Raw genomic sequence first — 18872 nt, forward strand, 5'->3', positions numbered from 1 at the left:
AAGAAGAATGTTGAATTATGTAATCATTAATAGTGAAAAAAAAACATTAATAGTGATTTTATTAAAAATAAAAATACTTTTTCAAGTTTATCTCATGTGTTTACTATACTAATCTCTATATTTTAAATAAATCTTCTGTTTTTGTAATTAAATCCATTTACATTTTTAATTTCCTTCGTATTTAAGATTTGTGCAACACTTGTTTTTATCATGGATTTAACTTTCCCATTTCTATGAATAGAAGTGCAATATTCTCTCAAGGAAAAAATATAAACGCGCATTAGCGAGCAAAAGTGATAAAAATGCGCACATAGCGCCAGCACGAGGCAAAGAAGCCTCGCTGTAGCGTACAAAAACGCTTATTTCCTCAATCAGGAAACCACGATTCGTTCCACAGCGATCACCGTTGGCTAGATGGAATGATGGGGGCTACGTCAAGGTCAAATTTGATGCTCCTTGATAGATCATCCTGCTAATACACGTCGCCGCGTCGTCGTACCTATCCTCACGATCCTCACGATCGTGATTCTCTCATGTGAAATAAATCTTTTTATAGACGACGCATGAAAGCGGTATGAAATGATGCGACAAAGCATCGTCGCCCACCACGGTACATTCTTGCGGGTTACGTAATTCACGAGTGAAAGCAAGATTGTATTGCACCGCTCAAAAAAATCGCACGTGCCAATCTACACCAATCGGTGATAGCGTGCAATAAAAATACGCATAAGTAAATACTTTCACAGCATTCGGTATGCATACGAGCACGAAAACTGCGTGTCACGGTGGTAGCTAAAATTCTTCCATTACAAGCGAGTGAACAAACTCACGAGTGAATGTCTAATGCAATATTAATTGCCCGTCGATGAATTGCTGGGCTGCTGAGCATAGAAATTAATATTTCCAAGTAGTAGTAGTAATAATAATAATAATAATAATAATAATAATAATAATAGCTTTATTGTATGCACCGGTTTACAAAGAATTTATAAACAATATAGTACTAAAAGTATTCATGCTCGATGCACACAATAGATGCGATCACGCTTTCGAGTGTTGATTTGATGCCCAGCTTGAATAAATAGTAATACATATAAAATATAAGTAAAAGTAACACAATTACACAGGTACACAAACAATTTTTAGAACATGGTATTCTTATGTATTTTGACGCTCTAAAACCAAGTTCGATGTCCAAATTGCTCCATCATGTAACAATTTTTTTATATCGACGAAAAATAGCTGAATTTTCTAATATATTTAATCTACCAACTTGCATATTAATTTTATAAGTTTGCATATTATCATTGAACTTACTTTTTCTCATTTACTTCCATATTAAAAACCAGGCTATAAATAACTCTAAAAATACTGCAAAATCGAGCTATTTTCTATCGATGAAAAAAATTGTGACTTGATGGAGCAATTTGAATATCGAATTCAGTTTTACAATATCAAAATACATAAGAATATCATGATTTAATCTCCGGATCAAACATTAAATTTTGTTTTGTGTTATTGAAATAATATCTATAATTTGAAATATTTACTTACTTTAATTACAATTTCGATTTTTAATCTCCAGATCTCTTACTATCACCGAAACTGAAATCTAGAATAGAACGTAAAAAGCAGTTATCGTAAAGTTAACGAGAGGGCATTCTCCTAATGATAGTTCTACGAAAATTCCTTCGCATCTTCATTCTTTTATGATCTCCACACTCGACAGATCGAAATGATCGCACACGCTTCTCCCGGTAGTCGTCGTTAATGCTCGTTACCAGCGAAATATGGCGTAATGACTCCACGTATCCTCGCTTTAATGAAACCGAAATCATCCACAAGTCAAACCGCGCCTAGTCGCATTAGACTTGTCTGCAGCAAGGTCGTTTTCTCTCTCTTGCATCTCGTCGTGCCTCTCTCCTTTTTTCGCCCACCATACTTCTCTCTCTCTCTCTCTCTCTCTCTCTCTCTCTCTCTCTCTCTCTCTCTCTCTCTTTCTCGCGACCGGCTGGTACTTTCATTTCACCGTCGATTGGCCGGTGTCGCGCTCGCGACCGTTTATGGCTATTAAATTAAATTCCACATCAGGCGAGTTACATACGACGGAATGTATATAGTACCAGAATAAAGAACGCGCGGCACGCCGCGCCGGATTATTATTTGCATTTTATTAAAATTACTCGTTCTAAACGCTCGCTTTGTGACTATGATAAGGATTCGAGTCAACGACAAGTTTTGAAATAGGATTGCATGATCGATTAATAATTTTTACAATCATGCAATAAAGAGAATCGAGCAGAAATGAATTTCATAATAAAATCATTTAACTACATTCGATACATGCAATTTTAGTTGTAGCTCTTACAGTATTAATATAGTATAAAACGATTATACTATCATTAACATATTATAACTGGTCATTACCGTTTAACTTCTCGCGGCGTCTTCACAGCTTGACTGAAAATGGCGGGTTGAGTAGGCCTTAAATTAAGAGTTTCTATGCAGCATAGAATAACGGCATTGCAAACTGAATGCGGGAATGCAGCCCGCGCGAAAATACCACTCTCGAGCACCAATTTAATAACATCGACAATGCCGTGGCGTGACAGTCTATAACTATAATGTTAAGCCTCGACACGTTTTATTCTCTTAGAATGGAAATCAACTTTGTAATCACAGTTTTATTTTGCATAAAAAGTCTCGCAAACTAGTTTAATATCTCTTTAACTCGTACCACTGAAGTATCAATTATGATGAGGCAAATACGATTAAGTAATAAAATTCATATTCTGCAATTTTATTTAATAATTAAATAATTTTACTTGATATAATTAAAACCAAGTAATTACTTTTATGTACTTTTTCATAATTGCTATTTTGTATAACGAGTTGATAGAGAGAGAGAGAGAGAGAGAGAGAGAATAAAGTGAATTAAACATTTTATATATCTACATACATACTGTATATGTATGTAGAAGAAATCTTTATTTTTATTAGCATATAAAATGTAATTAGCAAAAAATATAAATATATAAACCCAATAAAAATCCATATATATTGCGATCAATGTACTATATCAAGCTAGAATTGAATTTCAGTAGTATAAGCTGAAAAGAGGATAATCGTCGTCCTAAACTATTAAGCGACGACTGGTCGCCGAGCGGCTAGAACCAGAAACGCGACGCGATAAAAGATCCAATGGTGTGCAACGGTCATAAGAGGAAAAAAAAAATCACGGTGCAATGCTCGCGGCGCAAAGCGAGCGCGCTTCGCCGACGATTATCCCAACGCGGTCGCGGCGTCTTCTTCCTGGTGAGGCACACGATACGCACCTTCACCGGTACATCTCTGCGATGGGAAAAGCTCTCGCTCTCGCTCTCGCTCCTCGAACGACGGCGAATAACACGTGAAACAGCCTGTAGCGCAATCACGTAGTTTACCGTGGAATGTCGCTAGCTCGTGCCCTCCGCGGCCGATTCCTCGATCCTCAGCTGCGAGCCGTTGCGTTAGGTTGCGTCGCGTTGCTGCGAATATCGCACAGCTTCGCTCCTCAGTCCTTAAGGCGTTCGTGAGCTTCGTCCGTAATGCGATTTATATCGTCAGCCAGGCTCGTGCTCTCACGCCCACACGTGCAAGTCTGGACCTGGTTACGTACGTATATACGTGTTGCACGTACGCGAATCTCAGAACGGCTCTGTGCAAGTTGTGGGTCGACAAAGGCCCCGAGGGATCTCGTATCGCGGACTACTGTGAATTTACTTGTCCCACTTTCTCGTCAAACCAATCTAGCCAGGATCAATCCTCATCCTTTGATTTTTGTCACCAAATGACTTTTTAACGATCTTCAGCTTATGAATAAATCGTGTAATTATCAAAGAATTTTCGAGAAAATACTTGACCCTGATTTTATTCGGTCAATCGTTCATTCGATGTAATATTCTACTATCAAAGTTTCGATTTAATAAAAGTCTAATAGAAGAAAATCATTTTTAAAAATCAAGTATTGTATAATAAATTAAAATAATTTATTTTCAAAAATATACGAGTATTTATACAAATTTTATAAAAAATATTTGCGATTGAAACCTAGTAAAGATATTTGAAAGAGTAGGAAACTTTTTAATTATAATTAGATAACTCAACATTTATTGAAAGGACCGTTTTGGCGAACAGGTTTGTCAACAAAAATTCATTGCAATCTATCGCTCTATCAGGAAACGGGTTTTCATTCGTATTTATTTTTGTGCCTCACGTTTTTCCCTCTTTATTTAGACATTTTTATCATTTAAGTGTGAAAAGTGCAATTCTTTGATGTAACTACATAGCTACTTTGGTATTTCTCTTGCGCGTTTTATCCGTCTGCATAAAGAATTTGTAAGAAAGGCGCTTTCCAAATGTGGTTATGGTGCGTTTAATTAGAATCTCATAATTGGATGTTTAATGAACGCTAGGAAGGAACACATGGAAAGTTGTTGCAGATGCGTCCCATCGTTGCCTGAGTATTAACAATACACTGTCAAAAATTTCGTTATGAATGAATTTAACATATTTATAAAGGAAGAGCTTGTGATTATACGGTAAACTGAAAAATAATGAATGATTTAACTGAAAACTAACAGTAGTTTCTTAAATGTAACGAATATGTGCTTAAATTTCATGTAAATCCACATAAAATTTTATGCAAAATATACCAAATTTCATAAAACTTTATGAACACACTAAATTTCTTAAAATTTTATAAAAAGTACAATTTCATGTACACAAATATACAAATAATTTTTCGATTATACAAATACATTAAATTTAATGTAACGTATTTAAATAATACAATATTATATAAAAATGAATTCAACTTGTGTAATTTAAAGGTATATGAAATTTCATGATGTTTTGTGTACTGTTCACGGAAAGCCTTATCAACGCAGTTGCTCAATTGATTTATATTAAAGATAACTGTTTTTAAAAAATATGGATTTGCTACTATAAATGTTATTTTTCACGCATTTAATCAATTTTAATTAATACGCTGTTACAAAAAAGAAATTTGTTTCCATTGCAAATACATGCAATGAAAGTAAATTTCAAACCAGTACATTAAGATTTAATGTTGTCAATAAAAATAAAGTTACAAGTAACTGTTCACATGCATTAAATTTCATGCAAGTCTACATAAAATTGAATAGAAAGTAAAGTAAATTTCATAAAATTTTATGAAAAGTACATTACGTTTCATGTACATGTACACAAACGTACTTTTTAATTAAATAAATATATTAAATTTAATATTGTGAAATTGATTTAATTTGTGTAACTAAATGTCATTTTTTAACAGAAATCTAATATTATAATCATTACTAATCTATGATTTTTTTCTCACAATCTCGAATGATATATAAATTATTTTTAATAAATTATAATAAATTTTAAGTACTAATTGTAAGTAATATTCAATAAGTGTTAATTAAGGAACATCTGCCATAAATTTTAAAAGAAGTATATGTCGCAGATCTAAAACTTCAAAATATAAAGGTTATTTAACCCACGAATCAACGTTCCCAAATTAAGAAGAACAATAACACAGGCCTTCCTGGCGGAAATAAATCGCTGAAATCTCTGAAATCTATGAGTAAAAATCTATAGATTTCAGCGATTTTCAATGATTTCAGCAATTTATTTCTATCAGGGCTACAAAAAAAATCTTCCAGAAACGACAATATGTAATCTCGAAAGTGTTTGGCATGATAAAACCAAATCCGTAGCCCAAATTGCTTAATCACTTCAGATTTCCGAGATATTTTAACCTAAAAATATAAAAAAGGCTTATTTTGGGCATTTTTAGATTAAAATTTCGCATAAATGTGATGTGATGGAGAAATATAGGCTGCGAATTCAAATTCAACATAAAAAAAATCTACAAAAATCACCTATGATTATAAATCATATATAATGGGTCAACACAGTAAAATAAAAAAAAAATAGATATAAGTATCGTGAATGTATTTACCGGCCTTAAGCCCGATGTTGTTCACGATGCTAGAAATCGGTCTGAGACCTCAAAAAAAGAAAGAATTGACTAATCGCATTAGTCATCTGACCAAATTGTTCAAATGTGATTTATTAATTCTTTCTCTGTACGAGATCTCGGACCGATTTCTAACATCTGGACATCGGACTTTAGAAGAGTATCAGACTACGGGTTGACAATTACGATTGACGGTTGCCCAATTAGCCCGATTTTATTTCAGCCAATTACGATGGACTCGCTACATAGTGATTGGTTGAAGTGGAACCGAGCAGCCATTAATCGTAATCGTCAATCCATACTCTCTAAATCTCGTGGAGTAAAATCTCACTCGAAGAGAGAATTTAGCTTATCTTGAAAAAGAAGTAATAGAGAATAAGAGAGAACAATATGGCCATTCTTCTTTAAGAATGGTAGATAATCACTTTTTTTTAGAGTGAGATTTATTCTTTTAAAATGAGATTCACTCTAAAGAAAACCTCAATCCCTTTTTTGGAGTGAAACTCATTCCAAAAGGGTAAATCTCACTTTAAAAAGAGTGAAAATCTTAAGTAAGAGACCGTATTTTCACTCTTTTTTCAAGACAAGCTAAATTTTCAGTCTCTTCAAATGAGACTTCGCTCCATGAGATTTAGAGAGTAATCTGGCTAATATATACGCCACTTTGCATACATTCGCTAAATATTGACTTATACATTCAATATGGATTTTATATATGGTATGTACAATGTATGTGTATGATATATGCTACTGTGTCATACATTGACCATATCGTCTAGAGGCCCGATATCTTTTTTTTTCCTTTTTTTTTTCATTTTACTGTATTAATCCATTTATAATCATAAATGATTTTCATAGATTTTTTCATGCTGAATTCGAATCCGCAGCCCATATTTCTCCATCACATCACGTTTACGAGAAATTTCATCTAAAAATGCCCGAAATGGCCTTCAGATTAAAATATCTCAGAAATCTGACGTGATGAAGCAATTTGGGCTACGGGTTTGATTTTAGCATGCTAAAAACCTTCGAGATTACATACTGCCGTTACTGGGTCAAAATTCATGTCGGCCTGTGTAATTAAAGAAGCAGAAGATTATTAAATTTTTTTAAATGATCTTCATAATAACGCTTTAAACAATCTTCATAGTAACCGCAAGTAAACATATGTACTTAATTATTCTGCATAAAAAATTTAATATATAAATTTTTCTTTTAACTCATAAACGTTAACCAGCTGCTCTGCACTTTTGAAAAAGACTGTACGATACGAAACAACAGCACCAAGAGGAATGTCGAAGGACTAATCACATGTCGTGAAAAAAAAAGTGAACAGAAAAGAGGCGAGAAAAGTCGTCTGACTGGGATTGCCTATTTGACTTTACAAAGAGCCGATCTTGGTTCGCGAGAGAGGCGCGTGCTCGGCATGAAGATTTTTCCAGGCATTTATTCTACGCCTGGTGACCAGTGCGTGAGTCCCGGCAATTGCGAATGCTATTCGTCTACATTTATTTCTGTCACTTTGCCACCGCGTACATACTCTTAGATATCCGTGATTATTGAGAGAAATCTATGTCCTTCGAGATTATACCGTAGCGCAGTTTTTACAACACGTACCAGACCTGCTCTGTATTATTGAGTTCGTTGTTATATAAATTCCGTCCAAATAGTACTTTCGCGTTACGCCATCGATTGAAAAGTTTTTCTTCGCCATTAGATTTTGGAATGAAAGAGCGCGAAAATATTTCTTTCGATTAAGGAGACGTTTGTCTCCTATCTTGCCAAACTAAAATGATTTTCCAATTGTGCTAACGAGCGAATAAATATGGTACCCATCTTCTACCGGTTAACGTATCGAATCTAATTTTCTCGACAATTCGTCTTGCCGCGACAAACGTTGTTTGTGATCAAATCAGAGTATTGCGACACTCAATTTTAACTATTTACGGCAAAATGATCACGCGGTTAAAGGATGTCTTCAGAGTGTTTTTAGATTTCACATGTCACACTTTAAGAGTATCTTGACATAACGGAAACGTAATAACTTCATTTGATTGCTTTATACATATGGACATTTACTGTTAAGTGTTCATAAACGCTTCAGCGTGAAAATTTGACATTTAGTAAACAGTTCTGTTGCGTCAATGGAGTCGTAAATATCCGGATAACACAATAACCTGAGTATCCAAAATCTTATTATTCAAATCCAGATATTTTATAACTAAACGTTCGCAGTTAGGAGACATGGGGATCAATAATATAATATATGCGTATTCCTTTTCATAATGTCGTCCATGACCACCGGTTAATGGAACGAGAAAGGGGCCGTCTCGGTGAGCGCAAGGCCGTCATAGGTAGTTGCTGCGATTTTTCTTTTTAACAATATTGCTCTTTTTCTATGTACCTACCGCGTTCACATTTTTGCTCTCGCGACCTGGGTGACGAACGGACGTTTTATTTATGCGCTCCAACGATACTACGCTACATTCATTATAATGCATTGTTCGTGCATGACAAGCGATTGTCTGATAAAAAGGTCGTACGTTCTTATCTCTCGTTGCGCGTTAAAGTACTTTGTAAATTTTCAGCGCAACGAGAGATAAGAACGCATGGCTCTTTTTTCGGCGAAATAGTTTCTCTGTCACTGCACAAAACTAAACATCAATAGCTATTATATCTGTATTGGATATCAGAAATTGCAATGTTGCAAATTGAAATTTGTATCAATATCGCATGGCTCCAAACTTCCGTTTTATGTGAAAGGGATCGCGATTGTTTCTAGCATTTCTAGCATGTGCTTACGCGGAAGTTTAAAATCGCGTGCTCGCGTTCATACTTCGCCGCGATAAGATCGTGTAAAAGAATTAACTGCAATCAATTAAGTATTATACGATGCCGAGTTCAGATATGAAACTAAAAACCATAGCTATAATTTATCAATAAGAGTTGAAAATATTTTTAACTGTAAATATATATATATATAATATAAATCCCAATCACAAAAATTAATCGATTACTTTTTTTCAGGCACATAAATATAGTTATACGCATGAAAAAGAAAATTACGTTTTTTTAGAACACAAATACGTGTAAAAAAGAAAATAATATACGGGACTCGAATTCACCGTGGACTTACACGCCGTTTAAGTGCAATTACTGTCCAGCAATAAAAGAGATTTCAATGCTCGGCGAAAACGGATAAGTGGTGATTTCAACGGCAGGTTCATTATGGGTACGCTCGCGCTAAAATGCTTATTTAAGAATTCACTTTGCTCTATATCGCGCAGATTATTCTTTACGCTTCATATATATTTTATTATTCTCCGGCGGCGTATTATTCTCCCAATAACGCAAAAAGAAACGTTTATTGCAATACATGAATACTCATACCTTCTTTTAAGTACCTCTAGTTAGAGCAATAATTTTTTACATATCTGTTTGCACCTTAATTTTTCTATTCGATTTTTATCGTATAATTATAACAAGCTGTATAATATGCAGAATATGTAATACAAATGGTGCAAGAAAGCTCCATATATTCCGTGCATTTTTATTACCATTTTACAACAAATTTTTACACGTATTATAAGCTGATTGTTGAGACTATCTGTTTCAACGACTACTGTATATAAAATAAATAAAATAATATGACTTTTTTTCTACGTTTTATTCTTTGTCGAGGTTGCAATTTTTCCAACTAGCTCGATCTTTATTTTAGTGAATATCAACGAGAGAATGTTTTCTTCCTGGTGAGAAATAATTTCACTAAAAAGATTTCGATATAAATACAGTAATTATTTAGTAATGTGTTACGGGCAGCCGCCAACCTTATCATGTAATAATTCTATATATACGAGCTATAATTATGCACAGTTGAAGAATTATAGAAATTAAACGTTGCGATCAAAATTATTATTATGATCGTTTTAATTGCAATTTCTCTAATAAGCACCACTAATAAGCATCGAAACCATTTCCCCCCATTTGCATTATCGAAATCTAACAATAAATTTACTGAAATTTTACCAGTTGTAATGACTGCATTCGATCAAATAATCCAAAGTAGTATATCGCACGCGTTTTTAAGCTTTTCATAATAACATTTTTCTTTTATATGAAGAATCTATCTTACAAAGAATTATGAAGATTATTAATTGAGAATCGCTTAGCTAAAGAAAGTAACGATTAGAACGATTTAATTACTCTCTATTCCCTTATTAACAGTTTTTACGCTACCTGACATTACGGCAACTCTTTACTCATCTTCTGGATTAATCCGTGATCTTCTGCAATTATCAGCAATTACGATCCGAGCGAGCGCACTGCAAGATGGTAAATTAATCGGATAATGAGCGCAGGAGCGTTCATTAAAAAAGGGCGTTAAATCAATCATAATATAATAAATCCTGTTCGGCACAGTCGGATGACCTTGTAATGCCATCTATGGGTGATCATCGGCGAAAGTGAAGCTCTGAAATGACGCATTGATTCGACGAAATAGGTGAGGATCTAAATACTGCCTCGTGTCGAATCAATTAGACTATTCAGGCCCGCCACTGCCATATGCTAATCCGCCTGGTCTAACTGGAATTCGGCCAGATTCAACATTTCCGTGGATGAGCTCGACCGTGTGCAAAACTTATTTTAATGTTTTGTGTCAATACTTATTAAAATCACAATTAAGCCATGCTCGCTTCAACGAGCCTTTCGTCAGTCACTCTCACTTTCGTCGATTGAATATTCGAAGTATGTACAATCTATTATTAGATAATTTTAAACGAGTATTGTCTAGCAAATTGACTAACAATTCTACTTATATAATTGGTATTTTATATTAGCCTTCCGAATATACAAAAATACTTTATAATATAAATATTTATTATATCATACATACTATATTTATTATATACACAGAAGATTTATATTAATGCACAAAGAAATCTATAGATTTTTCATATAAAATTGAATATCTCGTCGACAATAATCGGTATTTGGATCAATAAAACAAAATCTAAATGATAAAGTATTTCCAAAATTATCTCTTAAGTACAATCTTTGATATCCAAGTAAAATCATGTTATTATAAATAAATCTGGTAACGTGAGTTTGCAACGGCGTTTGCAACTGCAATTGCAACGGCAAATTTAAACACAATTACACCCAAGTTTTGAGCTCGGAGACTTGTCGTAATTGTCGTTTGCGGGCCAGACCGGTCTGAATAACCACGTCTTGCCTGCACAGACAGGTACATGAACGAATGGTTACGTGGGTGTACGTATTGTCTCGCAAGGAATGTAGAAAGTAAAGTATCTTGGATAACATAGCCCCGACGGGAGCAAGAGTATAGGTTGCTCAGCAGCGAGGAGCTGTGCCTCAGAGATTCCCAGCACTATCATCATCTTCATCGTCATCATCACTATCATGCTGCCAGCTACCTTCGTGTTACAGAAAGGTCATTACAGGCGGCTGACTGCAATGCTATGAACTATTTGACACAAGACGATATTTAGTCGAAATTGAAAATTTTAAGCTGCCTATCCGCGGAAACTTTCACAATTTTTGTTTGTGCGAATCGGCGAAACTTTTCACGAATTAATCAAATATATTTTTCACCTTATTAGTCTGAAATTCCAAATCTCTACTTACTTAGTAAGTAGAAAGTTGTATCGGGTCGAAGAACAACGATGTGACTATGATATTTAATATCTGTAGGTAGGTAACTATAGATGTAACCGGTGGAGTAAGGGAAGCACCTCAACGACATAAGGGGCGATCGACGCGCATCCGCATCCAAACGTGCAGCAAACCTTTGACATTTCGAAGATTCTATAGACATCGCGATTGCACAATGCGCGCATCCTCACACAAATATATACGTACACAAATGAAGGTAGAATGGCACTTTATATCTCAAAGAGAGCGTAATCGATGCGTCCGTTGGCATACTTTTTCGATATCGGACATTCGCTTTTGGAACGAGAAAGGAAACGATCTTGTTAAAAGACTTCGGCAACAATGGAACCGAACTATCATCCGTCGCTGCGGCGCGCACCGTGAAATTGACCAGTTACACTTGTAATTAAGCATACAATAGCCCGCAACTATACGTTCGTTGGCGTTCGGATAGTCGGCTCATCTTAGTTCGGCACTCGACCGATAAGCATAATAACACGTTTACGGAAATTTTACACCTGCTAATATTCGCGAATAATCGGCGATAAGTGACGCACACGGAGATGCACTTCATGATCTCTTTCTCTCTCTCTTTCTCTTTCTCTTTCTTTCTCTTTTTCTTCCTCTCGATGAAAGACTTCATCGCTTTCACCCTGCATTGCGAGCAATTTTATATAACCTTCTGGTAGTACTAAATGCCAACATTGCCTAATTATGGGCACATTTTTCCTTAAATATCAGATCAAAGTACTGATATTACATTAATGTTTTCAAGATAATTTCTAAAGAAGTGAAACGTACGTGATTGAAATGAAAAAAAAATTCGAGATATAAGATTAAATTTTATATTAAAAATCTATATATTTCTTTGTGCATTAATATTATATAAATCTTCCATATAAATATAATAAATATAGTATGTAATATAATAAAAGTTTATATTATTGTAAACTCGGAAGACTATATAAAGTACGTTTATATATAAGTAAAATTGTTAATCAGTTTCTAGGCAACACTCATATCTAAAATATATCTTAAAGACTTTATCGTGAATATCGTGATACATGTATAAATATACAATACATATTTACTCAATGTTCTAGTTAACAAGGACATTTAATTGCTCTACATTCCCTTTGCGTAATCACTCAGTAAATCTGTTTAGGATATCTAAGACTGTCTCTCTTTGCTAGCCTAAGGACATTGGTAACATTCAACCGTTTCCGAAGGTCCGAGAGGCTACGAAGCGTGGGGAAAACAAGCAGAACTGGTCTCGCGTGCGTTGTATTAAACTACGCAGGATCCTTCGATCCGATCGGCTTGACTCGCAGTAATAATTCTCTGTTCTGGCGTGAACGATCTTTGCGAATGCTTCATCGCAAGGGTTAAAGTTCTTGATAGGCTACCGATGTAAATTGCTAACAGTTAAACTACGCGAAGAAAGAAATGAAGATTGTACGTAGAATCTCTCTTGCCTCTCAGGTTGAATGTACAATTTAAAATGCTAGGATAAAATATGAAAGTACGACATGTAATAACGGATTGGTGTACACTTTGAAAACAGATGCAGGGAAAGGTGGACACCTTCCTGTCGTGCTGTCCTCCTGTCGTGATTCCTATTCATTCATTTTGCATTGCAATCCCTTTGTCCATTAATGTTAATACACAGGTTACTTTGGGTAAATGCAATACATTCAAGTAGTTTAATTGCATTGAATACGTTTCCGCAAAAGATTTTTTTATTAGAAGAAAATAGAGATTTTAAATAGAATTTTATTTTTATAAGCGAGCTACTTCAATTTCCTATCGTATTCGATATGTAGGTATATGTTCGATGTAGTTTCCGTTCTTGTGCAATTAGTACACAATACTCGAATGAATTGTGTTCTACAGTTTCATAGCAAGTACACGTTGCGTCATAGAGTAATTTGATTTTGACCGAATCGCGGGTGTGCATAGATAATGCTGAAAAGTTACGCAAGATTCCGTCGCGATTGCGATCAAGGTGAAAGTCTTCGAGCTCGGTAGAGCGAGACTTAGTGGTATCAGCAGGCGAGTCCCGTAAATTATAGGCAATGTCGTTGGAGAATGTCCTTTAACGACGAGCATCAAGGAGCCTTTTCTGCTTCGAGGATAATCGCGTGCTTCTCGGTGGACTCGCGCGTTTTTCATTGTTTTTCATGGCACGGTCCAGCAGCGATACGGATTCGTTCCTAGCGATTTTCTCGCCACAGTGTGTAGATGTCTATCCCGCGAGCCTCCAGGACTTTTAATGTACAATTATCTCGCGTTTATATCTGCGGGCGCAAATCGAGTCGCCTCGCACATGCACGACTTCTAGGCAGATTAAGTATAGTGCGTCACGCTAAATTTCACGGCAAGCTGAAATTTTTATCCTAACCGGAGAATATCATTTTTCATGTGTAAAGGATATTTTTACAAAGCGAGTGGCTGCCTCTGTAACAAGTTCTATTTTAAGATACCTTCACTTAAAATGCATTTTAAAAGATTATTAAGAATTTATAAAGATCTATAAATAACTCTCAACTATAACTATAAAAACTATACTTAAATTTCAAGTCTTGTTTGAATTACAAAATGCAAGAATTTCCGTTTTACAACGATTGATAAAGAGAGATTCAAAATTTTTTACCAATTTAGAACACCAATCTTACAGATTGTATAACCATTTAAAATTTTCAATTCGAGTTCAAATCATTGCTATAGTATATATCGAAAATTAATCCAATATGAAACAATTTATAATTCGCGCTAAATTACAAAATGAAATTTTATTTAAAAAAATGAATAAGAGGTACATTTTATTATGTTAAATCGCATGACATTTTATACTACTTCCTATATTTAATTATAAGTCTTCTCCTGAGAAACCAGAAATACCGAACGGCACTTCTACGTCATTCTGACTGCACTTTTTTCACGAACGTAAAACGCTTTCACTGAAATGCGCAAGATTCGTTGAATATTTCTGTAGCAAAAACTTACGCGTAGTATTATGAAATAAGAACGACATAGTAACAGTGACAAAATGTATAGTTAACATTGTTCAAATAAAGAAGAAATTAATTCAACGAGAATTTAATTCATCACTTTTGAGATAATTATACGTTGGGAATATTTTATGATGAGAGGAAGTTGATAATAGAGATTGTAAATTCTGCATGATTGTTGTCACATTAAAAATATCAATACTAACGTTGAAATTTATTTCAACACGTTTCTTAGCAAGAATTTGTTTTTTAAAATATATATATATATATTTGTAAAATTATAAAAAATAAAAATTTTCTATTATATAATTTCCATCGGTTATTTTTTTCCCAATAAATACATAAGATAAAAAAATAAAATAAAATACAGAATGAATAAAAAAGATTCTGCAGCAGTCAAGTTAATATTTATTGCTCGTTCAATAGCAGTATGACTTAAGGCGTCTTCTGAAGCGAATTTTTATTAAGAGGAAGTTTCACGCTTGGAGTATTCGAGAGTGAATCTTCGCGGTTACACGGTTTCTCAGGTTGAAAAATGTTAATATGCTACTGTCTCCGTGAATTATGTCAGAAGAAGATCGTGCACAGAATCGACCCGGGTGAGTGTCGAGCTCCTTCCTCGGAAGGACTCCTCGCATTGGCTCCGGGGTGAATCAGTCCTTTGTGCCGGGCACTCTCAGGGTCAACCACTTTCGGTGCAGTATATACCTCCGACGGTTTATATGTACACTCGCAAACACACTCGCCCGACCCGAGCATGCCTATAGGGTATCCTGAAAGTCGCCGCGTAGCCAACAGTCAAGTACCACTGAGCTAGCTAGGTATTTTCAAACTGATTCACTGCCTCTTTCGACTTGCCACATCTTCTCGAAAGCATGAGATAAGATTTAATCCGTGCAACTAGAAATCATACTTTTTGCAGAATTAACTTTGAACATGTACATGGAATTTTCGAAATATTTATTACTATACCTACGGAAACGCAAAAGAGTAAATCCAATATTACTTCTTTAGAAAAACATATGTAATGAATCATGCAATAGAGCCAAGTGACTTTTAATCTTTTCTCAATCCGATTAAAAAACTGATTAAAAAACATGAAGTTCGCGTTCTTTTATATAGAACAAAAAAAAATTGTGTTGTTAGACAACCTTGCTTCTTCTTCTGACTTCAGAATCGTTACTCGATGTCTATTTTATGTAAACAGATTAGAGTGACGCGATGTATTATATAACATCGCGATGTACGCATCCAATCGCATCCGTAACTATACCAAATAATGCTATGATGGAAAAAGCTCTCGTGCGCATCAATCAGCAAAAAAAACCAAGCAGCATTCTGTGCGTTAAGCACGCGCTCGTTAGAGCACGCGCATTCAGTCGTTTCTTAAACGTTTGAGGAGATTCATTTCGATTGAAGTGGGTACTTCGAGAGAAACGACGATGTTTTCCATATTGTCGAGTCTGGCGGCAGTTAGAAGGGGTTGAACCCCGCTGTTCCTTTTTCTCTGGTGATCCTGGAGTTTATTGGCTCGACGCCGTTCAAAGTCGAAAAAATAAATCAAATAGACTGCTATAGCGAGGGACCGAGAATGGCGGGAGATTCGCAGGAAACGCACGGAGGAAGAGATGAGAATGAAAGAAAGAGAGACAAACAGAGAGAGAGAGAGAGAGAGAGAGAGAGAGAGAGAGAGAGAGAAGCGCAGAGAACTATGGCGAATTCATCTTTGCCAGCGACAGAGGATGTTTCTCACGAAATTTCTCATCGCGAGCCTTTAATTCGCTGCTGATTCACTCATGACGTCTTGCAACGCAAGCGAAACAATCGCGATCGATGCGATCAGACCGCAAACATCTTCCTTCTCTTTTAGCGATCCTTCACTGCGATTAAGTCAGCGTTAAGAGGTAATTGATTTTTGCGTTCAACAAACAGGTTCGATAAATTGTTTCGCGAGGATATCGATAGAATACACTGGCGAGACGTCTCTCTCACGCTTCTCGCATCTCCCTCGCCTATCTCGTGCGAGAAATACAAATCAGCCTCTATCGCTGATGTCATTGGCACAGATCTACTTTAGTCGATGGTTAGGCTGATGGACTATTTTATCCAACAGTCTAGAATATCTCCAAAAATTCTAGAATAGCTCTGAATAAAATGGAATTTAAGTAGATTTGTTCGATTATTCGTAACTTGACCTGCAACCTTGATGAGAAGTGCAGTAAGAGTTGAATAAATTTGGTAGAAAAAGTTGGCGAATCAAAAGTTAAATTAATTGTTTATATTGACGTAGGCTGGATGTCGAAATGTGATCGCTAAAATAACGTGTTAACAAATTTACTGCTTTTTAACTTTTTGTGACATCCATTTAATAAAATGAATAATCTAATAATAAGATTGTAACAAGACTATAAAGTTTAACGACGAATGAGTGATACATAAATCTGGCAATTTGATTACAGAAACGAGACGCATGACAGACGACACCAGGTGGGCGTTATCAGGTGAGGGTTTAGCAGCTTTCGGCGACGCGATCGAGAGATGTCGAATGCCGCCGGCACGGATAATCCGGCATTCGCCAACGAAGACGAGTGCGTTAGCGGTTCCAAGTTGGAGAACGGCGGTCAGCAGCAAGCGGCCTCGAACCAGGATCGCAAGTCCTCAGCGGACAGTGCGCCGGTAGAAAATGGCCACCAACAATCCTTCATCTCCCAGCACTACGTCGAACCCATTAAGCCGAGCTCGGAGCCATGTTATAAAACGGAAACGAGAATTGAGGTGCCGGCCGATAACACGGAGAAGACCGTGCCGGAACCGAAGCTCAATGGCGTCCACGGGAATGGCAATAATAATGACGCGAGTTTCCTTAACAATAGTGCTACGAGCGTACAAATCAACGGTGAGTTCACAAATAATATCACGTATACGATATCCCGCTATATATGGAGGGCTTGAATACGTTATATGAATACCTATGAACTTAAAACATTATGAGTAAGGGCATTTGATAAGATTAGAATTAGAAGTAGTCGCGCTTCTAAAAGACCGAGTTAACTGTACATTTCTAGTCACGTAAATATAATGTATAAATAGAAAGAAAGGCACCACAAGAAACCGCTATAGAAAAGCTTATTATCTTCCATTACCGTCACCCGTAGGACACGATTTCAGTAAGAGCGAAACTTTTAATCGTTAATTACCGGCATTACTACCGGTTTGTAGAGAAAAAGTCGTTCATGGCCGATAAAATCCCAGGAAGTATCGCATCCGGGACTTTTCATGGTGGATCCGTTGTCACGATTATTAACATGTCTTTCTCAATCTCGCGCGTTTTAAAGTAACAACAATAATTTCAAGTATTCCTTATCTAAATTAAATTAAACCGTCAATCTCTTCCTCTCATTAATTATTTGTTTATGTACCTCTTATTAACATACAATATCCTTATATTTCGTGCGAATTTGCTTCTCTCGTTACGCTGTGCATGCAGCAGGAAACTCGGCCTTGTTTAGTCACATTACTATTTCGTGGAATGCGGTTTCTCCGCTGTTTCGTATGTGACCGGAAAATGAAAACTGGTTGCACCATACGCGTGGATGTATACCTCGATGGTAAACGGTTTCCCGTTTTCCCATAGACTCCGGAAAGAAGGAGCAGATCGAGGCCGTAAATCTGGAACTGGTCTCGATGAGGCCATACACGGGCAACAATATTCAGACAAAGGGTCAGGAAGCCTGCGAAGTACCAGCTGATCCTTATGAGGAGTACTTCGTGCCGGTTAACGAGCATCGAAAGTACATCAGGTAATGAGTTATTTGTCAAAGCGACCGTATCTCTGACGCTTATATATTCTTTATTTATTCTTTTCATTTCTGGTTCCGCCTTCTAACTCTTATTTAACTATTTTTCATAAAAACCAGCCGAATATGCGAAAATTCTTCCGGATTTTAAAAACAGGGTACAAGTTCAGAAAAAAGAGGAAAACGTACGTCCTTATAGGATCTTCCAAATATATATGTATATATGTACCGGATATTATGATCGTTTTTAAACAAAACTTTTTGTTATTGCTGTCAGATTTACAATAGAAGATCATTTTTGCAAATACAAAAGTTGTATTGCGCATGACAAAAAGTTAACTACGTTACGAAAAACGAGAGTGTTTG

General features: G+C 35.8%; 1 protein-coding gene across 4 annotated transcripts in view; it reads left to right on the plus strand.

Annotated features, from left to right (window-relative positions):
* LOC108747907 overlaps positions 1 to 18872 on the plus strand; it is a 50197-nt gene that overhangs the window by 17454 nt on the left and 13871 nt on the right. For all 4 annotated transcript variants that reach the window (XM_018485797.1, XM_018485798.1, XM_018485799.1 and 1 more), the window contains exons 2-3: positions 17169 to 17605; positions 18344 to 18509. In XM_018485797.1, the coding sequence (XP_018341299.1) occupies positions 17248 to 17605; positions 18344 to 18509 (524 nt within the window). In that variant the 5' untranslated portion in view covers positions 17169 to 17247. The remainder of the gene's footprint in view (positions 1 to 17168; positions 17606 to 18343; positions 18510 to 18872) is intronic.

This window comes from Trachymyrmex septentrionalis, unplaced genomic scaffold (assembly GCF_001594115.1).
Source record: "Trachymyrmex septentrionalis isolate Tsep2-gDNA-1 unplaced genomic scaffold, Tsep1.0 scaffold202, whole genome shotgun sequence".
Classification (NCBI taxonomy): Eukaryota; Metazoa; Arthropoda; class Insecta; order Hymenoptera; family Formicidae; genus Trachymyrmex; species Trachymyrmex septentrionalis.